Source organism: Hylaeus anthracinus, unplaced genomic scaffold (assembly GCF_026225885.1).
Source record: "Hylaeus anthracinus isolate JK02 unplaced genomic scaffold, UHH_iyHylAnth1.0_haploid 5, whole genome shotgun sequence".
NCBI classification, from domain to species: domain Eukaryota; kingdom Metazoa; phylum Arthropoda; class Insecta; order Hymenoptera; family Colletidae; genus Hylaeus; species Hylaeus anthracinus.
The window spans coordinates 9149030-9169077 of NW_026535322.1; the positions used below are offsets into that span (position 1 = coordinate 9149030).

General features: G+C 44.9%; 1 protein-coding gene across 4 annotated transcripts in view; it reads left to right on the top strand.

Moving 5' to 3' along the window:
* LOC128896078 (beta-1-syntrophin) overlaps window positions 1-20048 on the top strand; it is a 319965-nt gene that overhangs the window by 246061 nt on the left and 53856 nt on the right. For all 4 annotated transcript variants that reach the window (XM_054159243.1, XM_054159246.1, XM_054159247.1 and 1 more), the window contains one exon: window positions 6640-6848. In XM_054159243.1, the coding sequence (XP_054015218.1) occupies window positions 6640-6848 (209 nt within the window). The remainder of the gene's footprint in view (window positions 1-6639; window positions 6849-20048) is intronic.

Here is a 20048-nt window from a genome sequence, read left to right on the forward strand (position 1 = left end):
CGTGCATAATTTTAATATTTTCGATGAAAGAAATTACGCTCGAATCGTTGACTTCAAAATTAACCTAGTATTCTGTTTGAATGAGTTTATGGAGGAAACACTCGTATAACGAATCGATTTAAAAAAACGTAAACAGCGTTCTGCGCGCAGATTTTCCGCTCGAATGTCGGGGTTGAAACAGTTTATACGGGAATTTCGAGGTAAAGAGACGATTAACACGTTTTCGCGAGCGACGAAACAGCGCGACAATGATCGCCGAGAATTAGGCCGCTCTCAACAATTCATTTTGCGGGACTAAATTGCCTGCGATATTTCGAAAGCCGGAGAGCGGGGCGCCGTGAATGGAACTCGGTACGAGCGGGGTCGACGTTTAAAACGAGCCCCGCATATCCACGTTGGCGTGCACCTGCGCGTGCAACACCTGCCTTTGGCACAGATTGTCAGATTATCTTCGCGAGTGGCTCATGATCCTCTCCCTTTTCTCTCCGACGACGCGCTCGCGACTGACTCCTTTTGAAATTCGCCAGTCGCGCGTCGTGCTTTCGTTCTGTATGAAGGTGGCCACGATGGAAAACGTTGATTGCTCGCTAGAGGGGCTTTTCCGCGATCGCGTCGATTGTGTTGCGGCACAGGAATAATAATCACGGTGCATAATCAGGGCGGACTTTCAGAGTGTCAAAAGTGACTAAATCGATGCACATTATTTTTTGTCTTTTGACTTTGAATAAATATTGATTTGTCTGGAATGTCCTTACCGATTGTTGATAGATGGTACAGGTCGGAATATTAAAGGGACCAGAAAGTAATGTCGTTTCATTTACATTACATTCAAATGAATAAATTTATAATAGGTTTTTATTTTTAATCAATTGGTACAGAGCGAGCTGATGAATAATAAACAGAAAAAACAGCTAGAAAATGAAAGAACAAAAAAAAATATCGACTTGGTGTAATGATTCTACTGGGAATGTCGTCTGACCATTGCTACTTTGCATTTTTGTAGACACGACTGTTGCGATTCCAGCATCGATAGGAAAATGGGTCTGATTTCGCAACAGGCAATACTATTTCCGATACCGTGGAATCCAGTTCTACTTTGCGTCTGACACACGAGACATGGTTTTCCCTGCGCGCCTGACTCGAAAGGTAGCGTTTCTACTTTGCGTGTGACACATGCTACGCTGTTTCTACTTATCAAGCCTTTGCTGAGTAAACCACAAAAAGTAAGCGAATTGCAACAATGTTTTACGCTGTTTCCAAGTAATCGATGGCGTTTGGGTATTTAAATAAGCGGAACCAATATCATGCAAAATTCCATCGACGATCCTTATCAATCGTGAGACAATACGGAAAATGCTACGTACAATATTCCGTGATTAGTATCCGGTGGTTGGCGAATCCGTGAAAGTGCAGCGGCCAGAATTCCATGATGCACATTTGAGGTATCAGAGATCCCACAATTTCCTCTTCGTCGAATTATACCGCCGTGTTCGCTCTGCTCCCGTCGACTTCGTCGCTTTTTTCATCGCCAAAGGGAACGCAACGATGCCATTGGAAGCAGACATAAAGTCACCGCGGAGGATTTCTCTTGTCCATTGAAATTAATCCATGGTATTAACTCAGGGAAACTTTGGATTTCTGTTTTCGATGTCACACAGATGTGCATATATGTCTGTATAATTAGCTCGAGAGTTGGCAATTGATTCGTTCGTTATGCTATTTTCATTGTTCGTCGCTTTTAAGAACTGTGTCCATTTTGACAAACTCGTTCTAAAGAACCCCACTCCTCCGTGTGTGGGTTCATTGAAATCAGTCTTCGCTCAAAGGATATGGCTCCCATTCGCCGCGACAGCTCGAAGAATTAGCATTCTAAACGATTTCGACGGCGACACGCACTCGCAGGAGTGCCGTTGAAACGCGGATCCTGTAACACGTCGCGTGGAATCGGTTCTATTTCTCCGCCCTTTCTCCTTATCCTTTTAAAAGATTAAAAAAGGACACAGGGGTAGGAGCGAGAGGAAAATGGCTGGGATTTACCGCGGGAAAGGTTTCTCCTTTCCAGCGGGCGCAGACAAGTCACTTCGCGCTGAAAGCGTCGTCGAGATCCGTCGAGGCAATCCTTTGGTGGCTTTTTTTTTTATTTTCGGAAGAAAGCAATGGGCTCCGTCGACTTTCAAAATATTCGATTTTTCAACGTCGATGCAAATAGGGAACCAAATTGCGTAACTTTTACATAGTCCAACAAATGTTTTGAAACATTAACTTAACATAACTTTATATTTCATTATTAACACGTTAAATAATAATTAATAATATCTATTTACATTTAATGTATTACTTATATTATTATGTTAAATCAACCGTGGATCAGCGAGGTCCCAGTATTCCTAATGGTCGAAATTTTATTTATCTTTTTTGCGAGCATAAGTCGTTCGCACGTTTTATCGAGTCCATCCGGCAAACGAAAAGGAAAACAGATCGCTGAAACAAAGTGAGGAAAAGGGAGCAAAGTTTTCAATAGAGATCCCCGTAATTTCGACCGTAATCGTGCTCAGCACCAGTTGAAAAACAGTTCCGTCTTGGGATCGTCGAAATTAGTCGGCGAAAGCTGGAAATGTCGAACAGTTTGAACGGTAATTCGGCATAACCGACAACACTCGCGCAGTTCTCTTCTCAACGTCGAAGCGTTTCGTTACGCGACTCGCAATCTGCCCAATCGGAATGAAATAGGGAATTAAAAGTTTACATGGTCATCCCATTTTTCGTGGCGCTTTTCACCCCAGAGCGGATTTTTCTCGCGCTGTTTGCACCGAATTCGAGTTCATCGGCGTGGCAGGTCCGCGTGAATTTCATATTCGTGAATCAATCGCGTGAGTGCCACGAATTTTTTAACGTACAGAATATATCGCGAGTTTCTTCGCGAAGAAACGCTGTTTTGTTGTCGGAGGTGAAGCGCTCGCGAGGCGGAAAAGGTGATGCGAAGCGGTACACGAGCCGAGTCGATTTCTCAACCTTATCATCTGACTTTCGAGGAGGAGGGAGTGGTCAAAGGAGCTCGGTTACGCGGTGTTCCAGCGAAAGGGACGCGCCAGTTACTTGGTCAAACGTGCCGGGATACGTTACCGAGGGAAACGTGAAACTGAAAGGTGGAATTTTCGTCTCGAACAAGAGGGACAGAAGGAATTGCGAAGAAGAGAAATAGCGCAGATGGAGTCGCCTTAACGACGCGGCTCGTGGATAACAAGTTTGTCATCAGCGTCGTGAATGTTTCGAAGTCTAAAACGGATGGTCTTATGAACGAGTCCGTTAATACTTTATCTGTCGGTGTCCTTTAAATTTACCAGCCCTTGGAGCCGGCCATTTTCTGTGACACCACAACGTCATCAAGGCCTCAAAGCAGTGTCCCAGTTTCGAGTCGCGTCCGCTCCGGAGCCGAAAGAAGGGAAAACGAACTTCGTCCACGTAGAGAAAAGCGGGAAAAAGGACAAACGAACAAGGTGGGACACGCGATGCGCCGTGAAACCGCGGAGAGCCATTCCGCAACAGGAAATTTGAATTAAACCCGTTGGACGGAAGAAAGAGGGGATGGCTATAAATCTTTTTACCGTCTTGAAACGGAAGAAAAATCCCTCGAGGCTTTTTCCGGTAGCGTGGCAAAAGAAGAAGAAGAAGAAGACGAGGAAGGGACGAAGAAGAATTGGAAAAAAAAGTCCCAACCGCGAGTGAGAAGAATCCTCAGCTCCCGGGCTTTTACCTCTCCAAAAACCTTCTCTAATTTACTAACCTTATCGCCCTGTTTTTGAGCCACCGTCAAGAACAAAGGATCCTCCCGATTTTACGCCGGGAACGGATGGCTGGTCAAAGCCGTGCAAATTACACGGGTACACACAACACCGTAAGCGAGATTACCAGGTCACGATGCGCGCGGAAACGCCATACAGAACGGAGCGCGGGACGGATAGAAAAGCTGACGAATGGATAGGCGGAGACGATGCGCGTGAAACGCCACGACAAAACCCCGCAGCTGCGGCGGCCTCGTTGTTTCGTTAATTAAACGAACTTCGGGATCCGTCGCGAGCAATTAAACCGACCCTGTTCGGCGAGCGAAACCTTTGAGATCTGTCCTTTGAGACGACCGACTTCGCCACCTTGACTCTAACGACTCTCGTATTTCCAGCCGCGTTTCCCCATCTCCGGTCTCTCGCTACCTTGGTTGGCTACTTAGGGACTGGCGCCGATGTCTATCCTCGGTTTCTCGGGACTAATGTTTCGACGCGGTTCGCGGGAGTTCTTCTTGTAGACGCGGTGTTTATCGTTCGAATAGGGGGGTTAATTGGAGCTTGGAACTTTCTGAGATAGCATTGGGTTGTCCAGAAAGTTCGCGAATTATGTAACTACCATTGTTCTATAACCTCTCCATCTTTTAAGGGATCTACACATGTTGTGTCCTATGGTCATATATTATCTGTAACACCTACCAAAAATCGGCACAGACTTTCCACAACAAATTAATACGTAGTAAAACGTTCTAAAACGATAAAAACAATACGGTTCATTGGCGAGGATGCATCGACGACGTCGAATACTCGAAAAGAAAGCCCGCGAAATGCACGCGAACGCGGTTAAAAATGCGCGATACCGAGACGACGTTAAATACAAGCACGCCGTGTCTAAACGCCTCATAGTATCAGGTCATCCTTCTCCTCGGGGTTGGAGAGGGTGCAGCGAGGGGTGGCGGAGCAGAAGACAGGCAGCGAAGGCAACGGTAACAAACGTCCGCCGTCTCTTATACAAAGTATCTACTTCCATGTTCGTTTCTCTTCCACACTTTTAAGCGATAACGAACGTTACCAGCCCCCGGGGGATCGGTGGGTGTTGCTGCACTGGGGTGGGGATGGGCGAGGGTGAAAGGCAGCCGTTAACCCTCTCCGGGTGGCGTTCCTGCGGGAGAGACGGCGATGTTTGCAGAATGAGGATGAGGCTCGGGGCGCGGTAAAGGCGAAAAATATTTCCGCGATGCGACGAGGAATGCTGCGAGAATTGCGTATGACTATTTTTTATGTACAGGGTGGGGCAGCTAACCTGTTACTGAGCAATGGCACCCTAGCTATAAGACCAATACAGAGCAGGGGCAGCTAATCTGTTACATAGCGACAAGGTCCATCAATTTTTTGAAACGAGAAAATAGAGTAGTCTCTCGTCTGATGGACCCCTTCGAATTTTCCAACCTTTACCTGAAATGTTTTTCCGTATTCGTTTTCCATAACGATAGTTGAAGCTTTATCCCTCTGTATCAGGTGTATACGTTTCGTAATGACCGCCTCGATCTCGATTCTTCGACTAAAATGAAACGCGTGCGTATCGGTATGTCGCGAGGATAGGCGCAACAAAGGGGCGAGGATTAGCAACCGAGTATGCGGGCTCGAAGGGTGCACGCGAGGCAACGTCAGGCTCAACTTGAAATTGAGTTGTCATCCACTCGCCAAGTTATATGGCGCCTTTATAATGTTACCGGAGCGGCGATGCGAAAACTATTAAGTCCGAGACGAGATAGGACCCCCTGCTGCCTCGACGTCTGGATCGAGAAACGATATTAAGGGTTAAGGGAGCCGATGGTGGAGAGGGGCGCGCTCGACTTCCGTTGAAAGCCACTCGTATGTTTCCGCGAGGGTTGTTCCCGGGGATGTCGACCTGGTTCGCCGCTGATGAATGGCTTTGAATAAGTCTTTGACGAACGATTTTGACGGGTCATGCGTTTTCGACGACGGTTCTTTGGGGTCTCGCAGACCTGTATCCAAATATTGATACCGATGTCCTCCACAGAGATGGAGGCTCCGTTTGCGTCACTGTCAAGAGAAACGGTTCGCCGAGCTTGCACGACGAAAGTAGTATCCTGGCGAATCGACTGCCCTCGAGGACGGGTTCTCTGTTTTATCGCGATGGGTTTTCCAATGCAAAGATCTTCTATGGTGCAGTCCGTTTGATAAGGATCCCTAGCCGTGTCATATATCGCGAATGTTAACGAAAAGCAGTCTGGTCAAACATCGTCAAGTTGTAATCGTTAGTGAGAGAAATTGAGCACTTACAGTCAGATCAATTTATTCGCTTTAATCGTGTTCTAGTAAGCCAATTTCCTTGTTTTATTTTTTATTTGATAATTCTAGTAAATAAATGTTTCCCAAGAGAATCAGGAACGCGCGAGAATTGAAGTATGTATATTTACACTTTAAGCGTAGCTCGTGAATCGACAAAGAAGCGAAACTGTATTTTGCACTGCGAGCCGTTATATATTTATTAATTTTAAGCTTCTTTCCGATGATAGAAACTTAAGTAAGGGCCCTTCGAGGGTGCAGCGTGCGGCTGCTATTTTCCGACGTAAATTCATTAACGTTGCTTCGATGCTAGGAGCCGGAAAAGGGGCTTTTAACTCGAGCGTAATTTCCTTTTGATCGAAAATTCGATATTTCTTTTTTTATTTTTACTGCCCCGTGGACCTGGATCCTTTCAGGCGCGACGAACGCACCCCCGTAGGTGACGCTCGCTATTAATGGAATCCTCCGACGGATCGATCGAGGAAAATTCAAATTTCTGAATGGCTAGCAGCACGTTAATCTCTGACGTACGATTTTCTGGTTTCAGAGGGACGCATCCTGGAACTACACTCCCCGGACGGTGTGCACGAATGCTGGCTACGGGCTGCGGACAATGCCGAGGCGAATGTCTGGTTTAATGCTCTTCACTCGGCGCTCGCCGCCCTCACCTTGAAGGCCCTGCGACTGGCTTCGGCGCTTCCGGATCCGCCGCAGCTTCAGCACATCGGCTGGCTCGCGAGGAGACATTGTCTTCAGGTATGTCAGGTTCGCCAAAGGAAAACACGGTAGCGAAAAAGAACTTTGATTGTCGAGGAAACGCTGAGATATGAGCCGTTCATTGCACGAATGCGTTGAAATAATGTGCATTGTTTTAAGATTGAAAATCTTATTATTTTCGAACAGCTGAAACTCATGTAACTCTCCAACTCTTGCGTATGCGCCAAGTCTGTAAATTTGTTAAAGTTCCCGTTATAATATAAATTCAAATAAATACCGTAGAATGCATAAATGCAGACGTAGCTTTCATCTAACGGTATATAAAATGAATAAGAAAGAACAGCCAAAAAATAATCGTCAGTAATGTTACAATTTTTATGTGACTGGTGATGTTGATCGATTCGTGCAGTGAACGGCTCGTACATATGAAATAGTTAATGGGGGAACGAGCAACTGTACTTCCGTTAGATCATCCCTCGAATTGTATTTATATTTAGCGAAAAACTAGAGACGGTGCGATTTTAGACTACTAGGAGAGACGAAGGGTGGAGGAGGGATAACGGGAGTTGTTTCCGCGAGCAAACGAGAACGACTCGTGGGAAAGGGTTAGCGAGCGGGGCTGGGAAGCTGCAAAGTTGGTAGAAACAGGAAGAGGGAGAAGAAAAATATCAACGGGAGGTAATAACAGCGAGATAGGATTCGTCGGGATGGTTTGACTGATAAAACAGACAGGAAAGGGTGACCGTGATTGAACGGAGGGAATAAAAAGGGGCTCCAGCGAGGGGTGTAGAGGAAGGATGGGGGGACAGAGCTCGAGGGGAAGGGAAAGATCGAAGTAGTTTCCAGGAAAGAGACAGAGGAATATTGAAAAGAGTCGGGTTTAAGGAAGAGACCACGAGGGAGGGTGGGGATGGGAGTGGAATGGAAGCGAGCGTCTGGCTCTCGAGCATTTCCTCTCGTCCTAGAATCGGATAGGTTGAGACTGCTCTTTCGCTAGCAGTTTCGCTCTGATGGAGGGTGACGCGGTCCTCTCGACGACGGCAGAGCCCGCATGAGCATACCGGCAATTTACTACGATCGCGAAAGCGTCGACGGAAGCGTCTCGAAACGCGGTATCGCGTCGTTCGCCGACGATTCTCAGCGACAGTCGCGGTGACTGTGCGCCGTACCCAGGACAATTCTGTCATCTTCATCGCGTGCGAGTTTTACACGGTATATCGTTATCAAAATTGTCTCAGGAAATTTATTTTTTGCTAATGTATCGTTACCGATAACTTGGCATTTGGAGAGAGCACGAACGATACTATTGGGGAGACCGGGAAAGTAATGTCGTTTCTTTTACGTTAAATTCAAAATTTTTAGACTTTTTATTTTCAATCGGATATGTAATCGCCCTCGTTATCAACAGTCTTTCGTCATCTAGTGTGTAAATTGGTACACGATGAGTTGATAAATTATAAACAAGCATCGACATTCACAGAAACGATATTACTTTCCGTTCCCCCTAATAAACATACTTCTTCTAACATTATGGATTGCCATAAGCGTGATCACGCAACCTATCTCTTCATCTTTGAATTTGAAACAACGTATCGATGGACGAGCTAGGAAAACCAAGGATATTTTTCCTGGCGCGTTTCCCTAACGAATCGTATCGCTCAATTATCTGTAATTGTTTTGTGCGCGGCGCCGAGCATCGTGTTTATTTCGCGTCTGGAAAATATTCCTCGTAACGAGGTTTTCCTGTTCGCGAGGCGGCTAGGAAGAGGACTCCCGATATCAAATTATGCGGTGGAGGCCGACGACAACCATAGGAGATCGTTTCGGGTCCTCGACAGCACGTATTCGAGATAATTAAACGAATTTAAAAGCGAATGGATTTTCATCGCGTCGAGTAATCACTGGAGCGAATTGATTGGAAAGCTACCGAGGCGAACGATAGCCGATGGATAACGATCGCGGGACACTGGTCAAAGACCGACCTATTGTCCGACGACAGAGCCTGCGATCGGTCGCGCGATCGTACAACGAGCCTGCTGGTAATTAGGCGCTGGTTTACCATCGAATGTCATTACGGCGACGTCGGTATGGACCAGTTAACGAGTCTATTACCCTAAAACTACCCTGTCGACGAATTATTTATGCGGTACGCCATTTATTTTCTATTGCGGAAACAAACGCAAGGCAGTATAAGGACCTCAAACGATTTAAGCGTTGATTTTTTAAGCGTACTGTAGGGTTAATCCTTTCGTTAACTAAACGCTCCTTTCGAAAACTTTTAGTTAACATTTTCCTTCGACTGTTCCCACTGTCGCAAGGCACCGCGAGCTTTTTTTTCTAGTCAACCGAACGGGAAACCGTACGCTCTCGACCGCGACACAGCCTCTTTGCGAAAGGGGGTTGACGAATGGTATTTGGCGCTCGAGTGGCGGGGGAAAGTCGACTAATTGTCGCCAAGTTGAGGCTTAATTATCCGGAACGATCGAGGATCGTTAATTACAGCTTTTCGTCACCGTTCTGCTAGCCAACGCGTTTCCCGCGGGAACGGAAACCTTGTTGCAGGGACGGTTGAAATTTCATTCGATTAACAGATGTTCGCGATGATGATTCGCGGAATTTTTATTCGTTCAACGTGAGGTATTATCAATGCATAAAGAAACGTAAAACGTAAACAGTCCGTTGGTACGTTTATGATAGGGAAGGAATAGTTAATTTTTAAATGAAATATTTCGAATCTTTTTTGCTAACTATAACTTTGGCGTCTTTAATTTTCGCTTTGACCTCGATAGTTGAAGTGCCATAAACTCATACTTCCCGAACGAGGTTTTGGTCCCCGCGAGATTCTAGTTGCAACATAAATTCGAGTGGGAACCGTAGCGAAACAAAATTAATTTAGTTGCTTCGAAGGTGTTTAGTTTACCACAAGTCTGAATAACAGCAGTCGGTCGCGGCACAGCAATTAATAAAGATATAAGATATTTATATTTTTCTTACAACTTTGACCACTAATTTTCGAGGTCGTCGTACCGCGATTTAAATTCTGTCGCTTCTTCGAAACTTATCCATTGCTTTCGCTCATTCCAGGCGAAAGAAACGATCGAATTGGCCGCTGTTCGCGGCGCGAAACTCCGACGGTTTCTTTCACGGTTTCTCTCCCCGTTTCCACTCGTTTCCCCCAAGTTTTTCCGCCGCTGGCACTTGGCCGACGTTTCTTCGAATACATTCCGCGCGCGGTTTGAATTATGTGCGAGAGCTTCGTGCCGTTCCGCGATAAGGGCGAAGATTGATCGCCGCGTGAAATTATTTTACAAAACCCACCGAGTTCCAGGAAATTATGTTAACGAACCGTGGGCTTGCTTTTTTTCGGAGATGACAGAAACCGTTGGTCTGTAATTGATACGAACCCAGGGTAACGAAGCAGTTTCGACTCGCGGCTGTTCGCTCGAGATCGATGACACGCGAGCACGATATAAGAAAAATAATAACGTCTCAATTACGTCCGTAGCGGGCACGGGAAATAAACGACAATGAAGCCAGATGTAAGATAGACGTAACAGCGTTGCATAATGTTTCCCTACGATTTCTGCCATTCACTTTGCTCTTGTATACCATAACATAATTTTGTACGAACCCTAAAGATTTAGTTGCCATTGTAAAGCGTTAATTTAGCCTGACGTTAATTCCTGCATACTGTCACTAAATAGATCCAATTAATAATAATAAATTCGTAAAGCCGAGCACAGGAGTAACAAAGCCTACAAATAGACCCCTTTTCGTGCTAAGGAAATACTTGTTACCTGATATGTGACTGCGAGTACAGGCGGATAACCGATAGCTTTCGACCGAAGAACTGCCATGGAAAATCCTCGACCCGAGGGATTTCTCAGGGTTCATCCATAATTCCTGGATAGAGCAAACAGTATCGGCCGAATCCACGCAAACATATCTATATCAACATGTCCCCGGTCAAATTACCGATCAGAGCAATGTTGGCAGCCAGCGCAGAGAACCTCGAGCGTAAACCCCGCGAATATCGTGTCAGGATCCTAACCAATAGATCGATAACTAATATATCCATTCGACGCTGTGGGGGAGGAGTATCGATGAGGCTCCCAGAACGAAGGAACTCGTGGAGAGGGACGGGGGACAGGGGATACACGAGGAACCGGACACATAATTGATTGGCATTAACGCACCTGATTGCCAGTAACCCTAACCTAACCTTCTCCACCGCCTCTTTCTCCCCCCTTGCGCGATCTGACTCGCGAGGTCCTCGAACGTAGAATGACTCGATTAGTAGAGAATTATTTAATGGTTGATTTAAACGTTCGAAATTCGTTATAAATAGAACCGATCAATTAGGTTGCGATTACGAAAGTACACCCACGTTTTCGAGCATTACTACGAGGGTCGTTCAGAAAGTAAGTTCAACGGTCTAATTACGCTGTGAAAGAGTGGTCGAAACACAAAAACAAGGTCATTTTTAAAATGTTTAGACAATTTTTTATTTTTCTACGTAATCGCCACATCTTTCAATACATTTCGTATAACGAGTAACAAGCTTTCAAATTTCCAAAGCGTAATGACTTTCGTCTACTTTGCGTCCGCTGGTCGATCTTCGCGCTCTTCATCGTGCAACTCTTCGCGGCCAATTAGGAACGTTATCGCCGTAAACAGAACATAATTCTCGATAAATTTCTGTGGCTGTGAAGTTTTTAACGGTACAAAGACGTATTATACTACGCGGTTCACACTTGAACGCAAATTTTAACGGAATCGCCATTATAAAATGTTACAAAACACGCGACAATCGACCGACCAGAGTCTACGACACACGAAACTGATCAAAATAAATGAGAGAACATGTTCCTAAAATTTTGTAGTTCTACCATCTCACCAAAAGACCATCCTTGGCATCGTCAAATTTACTTTCTGAACGACCCTCGTATGACATATTCCTATAAGAAAATATGTATTTAAGAAACAATTTATCGAAACTGTTTATTTTCCACTTGCTCTTTAATATTTTAACCTATATTCGGCCACCTCTGAGAGAAAACAGTCGCGCGAAACCCAACCGAAATCACGCGTTTCAGGGATTCAGTTGCGACGCGAGCGAAACGCGAACGTCGGCGGAGCCAGGCTTTGACGTTGTCGGAATGGTTAATGATCGAAACGAGAAGGCGAATGGCTCGCGCGAGGCAAGAATCCCTGCGAGTCGCGGCTGACGCGAGGTTTTCGTATCGTCGGAGTAGTTGCAGCGAAGCGGAATTACTCGAGTTTGTCACAATTGTTTGCGCCGACGAGCGATTACTCGCGGGGGATCGCTTTTGCGGCGGCTCGAGTTTAATGTCGAGCGTGAATGGGGATCGCCAGGCGAGGACTGGCTGTCCCGGGATTGATTTTGAGAGCGCGAAATAATGCTTGTCGGGCGCGCGCGTCGAGTAATTATTGTTTCTGCATGCACTTTACGCGGTTGTAAAATCGAGGTGAAACGCGAACGTTCCGCGCTTCGGCGATGGTTAATCGTTGGATTAACCGCGGATCGCGTAGGTCGCCGCGTCAAATTGTTTTTCATGTGTCGGCGCGGGAAATGAAAAATCGCTGCTCTGTAACGCGTGTAGTGCGGCTGGAAATTAAATTGGAAAAAAAAGGGGGATTGAATTTTTTCTATTACCGGGCGCGAGACGCGTTGAGTTGTAACATTTTTAGCGAAACATTTTCCGAACGTTTACGGAAAGCTTTCTCTCGGGGCAAATTGCGTCTCTTGAAATGGATTTCGAAAGTTTTCGAAATGTCAGCGCTGTATCTGAGAGTCTCGTGAGCTTTTTAATTTTAGTGTAGCAACTCTGATGTTAATGTCCCATGAGCTCGTGCGGTACAATTGTGTTGCTGAGTAAATTCTCTGTCGATCTTGATAGGTTCCTAATCTATTCGCAGATATATAGCACATTTCGAGACCGAATAAGTGGCCTAAGACTTTATACACAGTATTATACTTTCTATCAGTATGCATGAGTCAATGGCAGCGTATAATAATATACTTACGCAAATGTAGAACGTACTTACGCATTCTTAGGTGCAGACTCATTGCAAATAAACGTCTAGATAAAATGTTGATAAAAGGAACAAGAAAAACACGATTGAGAGCAAATGTATACATCAGCGACGGTTTCGAAAAATGGTTGCAATCGATCTTTGAACGCGTTAATTAGAAAAAGACGTTGGCCGCGGTACAATACAGCCGCGATTAATTGCGGTCCCTTTGTGCCACTCGAAAATTTCCCTGGCGCAGTGAAACCTCTGAAATTTCTGAAACAGAGCTGTTTGAACGGACGGCGCCGAATAATCAGTTAATATCGACGGTAGTCGAACGGAGCTCTAACGAGCGGCAATTGACGAACGCGTAACGATCCGACGACTTTGTCCGCCGGCCTGAAAATCGGATTCCGAATAACGGGCCGCCAGCGACAATACGCTCGCGGTATTGCGCCCTCTTTTCGCCCAATCGATAAATGGAACGGTTAATCGAAAGCGACGGATTCCGTCGCCACGCCGCTCCCTGCTCTATGGAACCTCCCCAAAAGTGTCTTCTGTCTTCTATGGCAGGAAAGCGTCGTGAGTTTCCTTGGGTCTCTGTTTCGTCAGGGCCTCATTTGATGCTTTTATTTAAAAAGTTTTCTGATCTTTACCCTCCGACTCTGAATATAGGATAAAATGTTTATCCTATTTAGCTATGGAGAATTCATTTGTTAGTGAATCTACGATAAGGAGTTTGAATAAAAACTTTGAACAAAAACTTTGAACAAACATACACGTTTGATATTTCCACTGTCGTCTAACGCCCAAAGTCGCGTATTTTTCAACCTTGGCGAAGGAACACTTTCAAAGAACTCACTCATCGATTACGCTTTAAGTACGCGAAAGCTATCGGGCAATTAACGAACGAGTTACCCTGGCACGTCGTGGATTCTCGTTCGGCCGTTTTCCGTTGGACGGTCTAAAACGAACGAAATGGAGTTCATAAAATCGACCTCGATGCTCGGTGATTTTATGATAATCGTCGCGAATGCACCCCTTGATAACGATATAATTTATTCGGGCGGGTAATCAGCGTTCCAGCTAGCAACATAACGTTTACCAGTAAAATCCATAAACTGGCAAACTGGCCGCCCTATTCCACGGGATTATCCCCGAAAGTGCCTCGGAATACATCCGACCGGATCGTTTATTAAATAATATGAGAACCGAGTTCCTGGATCAACGGCTGGTAAATCACATCTGTAAACAAGGCGCCTCCGGACTAATTAACGGCCCGGCGTGCAGGCCCGCTCGTCGGATGCGCTATCGTAAATTGGATTTCTGTAATGAATTTCTCGAGCAGGACAACGGACAGGTGTCGGTGTCGCCTTTCATCGGGAGTTGCTCTGCTTTAAGGATGACCGAAATTCTTATAGAGCACCTTTGGATCATCTCTAGATTTTCTACGAGGCACGCGTAGAAAACGTATTAGCTTACCCTGAAAAGCTAGGAGTTACATTCACCTCGGATGATTAACTGGAGGAATAGGAGTACAATGGCAGATCCTCGGTATCCCTGAGGCATCACGAATAAGACTAATCAATAGTCTCTATATCATCTTGAAATTACTTCACGTGGTATCGAAAATAACAATACCTGAAGCGTAAAATTCAAAGCAGCGAGCGTCGAATCTTCACGACAAAAAAACCTACGAGTAAATATCGTCACTGTTTTTCATCAGACATTTCGCTCGCGCACCCTTCGTCTCCGCTCAACGCGAAAGCTTCTCTCGAACGAAAATTCAACGGCAATTCTACGGTTCCCGAAACCCGCAAAGCAAACAAACTCGATACGCACCCATGGCGCCGATGAGAAACGGAATAGCGTAGAATTTTCTAGAAGAAAACGTACGACGTTCGCGTGTGTCGAAGAACTAGCAGACAGGGAGTGCGAACAACAGTCTTGGAAAGGGGACGGGGTGTTTGGAGAACGGAAAGGGGTGTGAATTTATCGAGTTCACATATTGAATCCGTAAAGGCAGCTCGTACTAGGAACAACGCGAAAGGTCCGAGCGTGGCAGGATACCGGAATTTCGTCCCCTCTAATCTCGTATATACGAGCGCAATAAAGTGTCGCCCTGGCGAAGGACAGGCCCGCGTGACCTTTCCATGCCGTTGACACGAAAAACACGACGCCGTGAATCGCAATCCGGCGAGAAGATGGACGATAACGTGACCCCATCGAGTCGTACATACCTCGCGACTTGGATCGAACTTGGGCAATTTTATTTCGCGATTTTGAGAGCTTCTTCGCAGCTGCTGCGACATACGCAACGGATGCTCTCGTTATTTCACGTTGTCGTGCATTTTAAATTTGAGAACGATCTCTTTAAACTTCAAAACGGAATCGTTCGGGTCCCTTCTATTCACCGCGAAGTTCCCTGCACGTCTTGTCTGTGCGTCTTGCGAATCGCATCTCGAAATCGAGACGAGATCGAGATTTATCTCGTCTCGTGCGCATCACTAGGCGTAAAGAGAAGGGAAGCTAAAACGGTCGAAACGACAGCAACAACGCCGGTGCAATTTGGTCGGCCGTTTCCGCGGAAGACTAGCCAACGTTAGATTAAATCTGAAGCCGAGCAGCTATTAAATTGCCGGTCCGAAATTAACGATACTCCGTTTAAGTGTATTTTAATTAATTCGGCCGTAATAAAGCCGCTGCGAACCGCGGCAGCTTCCTCCACATATTTTTCAGCCGGCTGAAGGTTAATGTTACCGGGCGAAACTCAAAGTACCGTTTAATTAACCCGCGCCCTCCCCCTTCACCCGTAATAAAACACCGTATAATGCCTCTCCATTCGTATGCGGCGATGAAATTGGCCCCAGCTTAGAGGATAATATCGAACCGTGCCCCATCGCCAATGTTCTCGATTGCCGACTTTGTTGTTCTTTCGCAGATCGCAACATCGTTGTAGTAGGAACATTTTTTTATTTGGAACTTTGAAACTGTAACTTGTACAAGTGTCGAAGGTGATATTTAAAAAATAAGTAACGTGCTTAGTAACATGTTTTTCTTAATATCCTAAAAATTGTCCACGTATTTACTAAGAGACGAATTAAAAAAGGTATCGTCCCTTTTCTCTCGATATCGAGCAAGGTCAGCGATAAAACGTGAACGGAAAGTGGTTCTCGAAAAAACTCGAAATTGAAGAGAAATCTTCCATAAATGGAGCAGACGTGGGGGTTCTTAATAAATCATGAAAACGTATTGGACTGTGCATAGCGTCGACGATAAATTATCTCACCATTGCGTCGCTTGCCTGGACCGCGCGGTTTCGGTGGAACAATCTGCATGTCAGAACGATAATCCTTCCTTCGTTCGCGGACATCCGTGTAAATAATGAAACACCCAACGGACGGGACCGCTTTTCATTATTCATATACGCCTTTCGTTGTCGATTTTCGTCCGCGCAAGGAGAATCTGACTCGACTTATTCGAAGATAAAAGAATCTTCTCTTTCGAAAGAAACGATTAGGTTAGATTTGAAGAAAATGTAGAGAAAGAAGGATCGTTTAAATATACTATGCACTCAAACGTTTTCACGCCTACATTTTAGAATAAACGAAAAATATTTTTCCTGGTCCAGAAATGCAACGGTAACATCGATCGGAAAACAAAAGAAGAAAAACCAGACGAACAAGCATCCTTTAAATATACTACATTTAATCGTTCCAACCCTCGTGTTGTTAGAGTAACCGCGAAATATCGTTCCTGAAATAGGAAAAATATAATTTAGTTGTAAGAAAACATACACGACCCACCCATTGGGCAACGCAAAAATAAAGCTGTAGGATTAATAGCTGATAGGAAAAACAAATCATGAGATTCAACGGTAGAGAAAAAAGGACACCTAAATTCCCAATATCGTATCGGTATTTCATAGCGATCGATTCGTTATCGTAATAGAGTCTGTTTCGCCGGACGTTCCCTATTTATCGTGCCTGTTTTACTTAAGTTCGGGTTTCTCGTTCGTTTTAAATAAATGCAGCATCGATCAGTCGACAAATACGAGCGGTGGATGTCCCGGATGGCTCGGAACTCGTTTATCCTTTCGCGCCCCGCGCTCGAAAACACGCCCCATAAAACGAAGATGAGAGACACTCCGACGATGAACGTGCAGGTTGCTTCCGCCTCGGTTCAATCTTTGGAGAACACGCTGTGCTCAAGCTTAAAGAGGATATTTTTCATGGGCAACGGACGACGTTTCGACATTAATTTCGCAGTAAATTCAAACGAGTCGATTCGATCGACCATCGAGCGAGATGGGTGTAATTAAAAGCCGTGATAAAGGCACTCGAGCGAGCCCGATAACTCGGTTCGCTTGGAAACTGATTTCGGAGGAAAAATTCACGAGTAGATTCGCGCACAATCGATTCGTAACTCGATTTCGAAGGTGAAAATTGTAGGTGGTCCCTTTTCTCTGATTAACCCTTTGACCTACGATTTACTGTAGTATTGCGCGTGCCATAATCAAGTATAAAAATCCTTGCGCCCTTTCCTCATGACGTGATTGACTCGTGTTTTCCATCTTCGACTCAAAGTCTGTGGTACGAATCTTACACGTTGTTATAGGTTTAACAGTTAACTTTCGTTTTTCTATCATTAACTGCATCGAGTAGAGGGGTTTATTTATAGGCCTTTTAATTTTTATGTACAAATCCCAGGATTTATTAACATTCAGAAGGTAAATCTAGACTGATATTCGCTAATGTTCTCTTCGAAGATATAGACTTTCTATGAGTAGGTCAGTGATTAAAGACTTATCCTATCTTTATTTCTATCGATCTTAATAATAAACAAAATTGACACGTTTGTACAACTCAAAGAAACCAAGCCTCTTGTTTACATCCTACCATTCAATCGTCATTATATCCTTAACTCCTTACACGTGCACTCTAGGAAAATTTCAAAATCTAGGCAAACGATCCTAAAAGAAGCCTTTAATTAAAGAAACGTTCAAAGGCCGCGTCACGCCAGTTATTTTTATTCCCTGGCGAGCATCGCGTTGCCATAATGCCTACGACGCAGTATTTGAGGTCACTAAAAGAGACGCTAAAATTTCGGAGGCGGAATTGCGAGGATGCTGTAGCGTGCGAGAAAGAGGGATGATTGCAGAAAGCGAACAGAGTTATCAAACGACAAAAAGGCACAGAGCTCTATAAAGAGCAGCGAGAAACAACAAAAGAGGAGACAGATAGGGGGTAGAGTTAAAGAGCGCACACGGAGCCAAAGAGAGCGCAGTCGTAAAAGGGAGCGCAGTTACGAAAGAAATATAACGCGGATCGAGATTAGAACGAAAGTGCAACGAACATATATGGTATATTTCGCTGTATTTTAAACGTACCGAATCCACCGCGACACTCGCGTTCCTCGTCGCCCGATTAAATTACGTTATCAATCTGGGGTCGTTATCCCGTGGCGTCGTGGAAACGCGACAACATTCGGAGAGCCACGACCCACAAAGATACGGAGGACGAAATTGTCCTATCCGCGCGATAGGAGAGCGAGAGATGGTACAAAAAAGGCTCGTATGTCACTCGTTATCGTTAGTTTTAGGAGGCCGTGTAAAATCGGAGCCTCGCCAAGAAGCTGGTCGACGCTCGTTTGCGTTCACCCCCAATGGCGCACCTACGCAGCCGCGATACAGGCTGATTCACAAAACTGAAACCCTCCTCTGAATATAAACGGGTGTAAAATATAAATTCGAAATGAAAAAAGAACGAGACACTTGACAAAATTGGCTCCAAACCAGAAGCGTATATTTAAGAATACATTTTATAATATTTAGAAGTGAAAACACCAGTTTATGGGGCTTTTCAAGTTGGACTGAACAATAATTTAGTCTCGAAAAAATAGATTATTTGTTAAATATTAAACAAAATATCCAGACCGGGGCATCCCTGCGCCTATGAGGCGACAACCGACTTGACGAACCGGCCAGCATAGGATGCCGCATAAGAGGGGCACACCTACGCGCTTACGATACAACAACCTATAAGCTCGCTAGAATCGGTTCCCGTCTAACATGGGCATGTAGCGCGCCTACATGATGACAACGAAATTTTTGTTCAGTGTTCGTTTAGCCGCGTCGGCAGTCGGTCACTGACACGAACTTTCCGTACACTTTGGAATACCTTCTACACCTCCTAACACATTTAACATTTCCTAACAAATCCTGAAACCGACACTGACACATACTAACATACTAACACCTAACATCCCCTGATGCCCTCTAACAACCCCTGACGCCCTCTAACATCCCTTAGAGCTTTGTAACATCCTCTGATACCTTGCAACATCCTCCTAACGTCTTTCAATAAACCATAACGCCCGTTAACATGCCATACTGAACTATAACATTTCCTAGCACCGTCTACAATCTCTTAACATCCTCAAACATCTCCTGATACCTAACAACTCCTAATATTACTTGACGACATCTAACGCCCTCTAACATGCCCTGCCACCTCCTAACACCTTGCAACATCTCCTAACATCCCTTAACGCCTTCTAACAATTTCTAACACTACCCCATATCCCCTAACACCCCCTGACAATTCCTATCAACTCCCGGCAGTTCCCTTCATTTCTCTTCATTTCCCAGCATGTTTAAAGGTAAGTATCGAGCTAGTTTTAAGAACTAATTCCATCTCTTCTAATACCATGTCCTCCTAATAAATTGAGTAAAATTCGGGCCAAAATTAAATTTGTGCTATTTCCTCGTTCATTATGATCTTCTGATACAAAAGGTAAGTTTCGAGACAGAATTAAAAACTATGATAAATCCACGCGCATCACGTTCTCCTGATATCAAAAGTAAGTATCGATATTCAATTAAGAGTTATGCTACCTCCTCGTGCACCATGATATCCTGATACAAAAGGTAAGTTTAGAGACAGAATTAAAAACTATGATAAATCCACGCACATCACGTTCTCCTGATATCAAAAGTAAGTATCGATATTAAATTAAGAGTATGCTACCTCCTCGTTCACCATGATCTCCTGATACAAAAGGTAAGTTTTGAGACAGGATTAGAAACTATGATAAATCCACACTCATCACGTTCTCCTGGTATCAAAAGTAAGTATCGATATTCAATTAAGAGTTATGCCACCTCTTCGCATATCATGTACTCCTGATACAAAAATCCAAAAT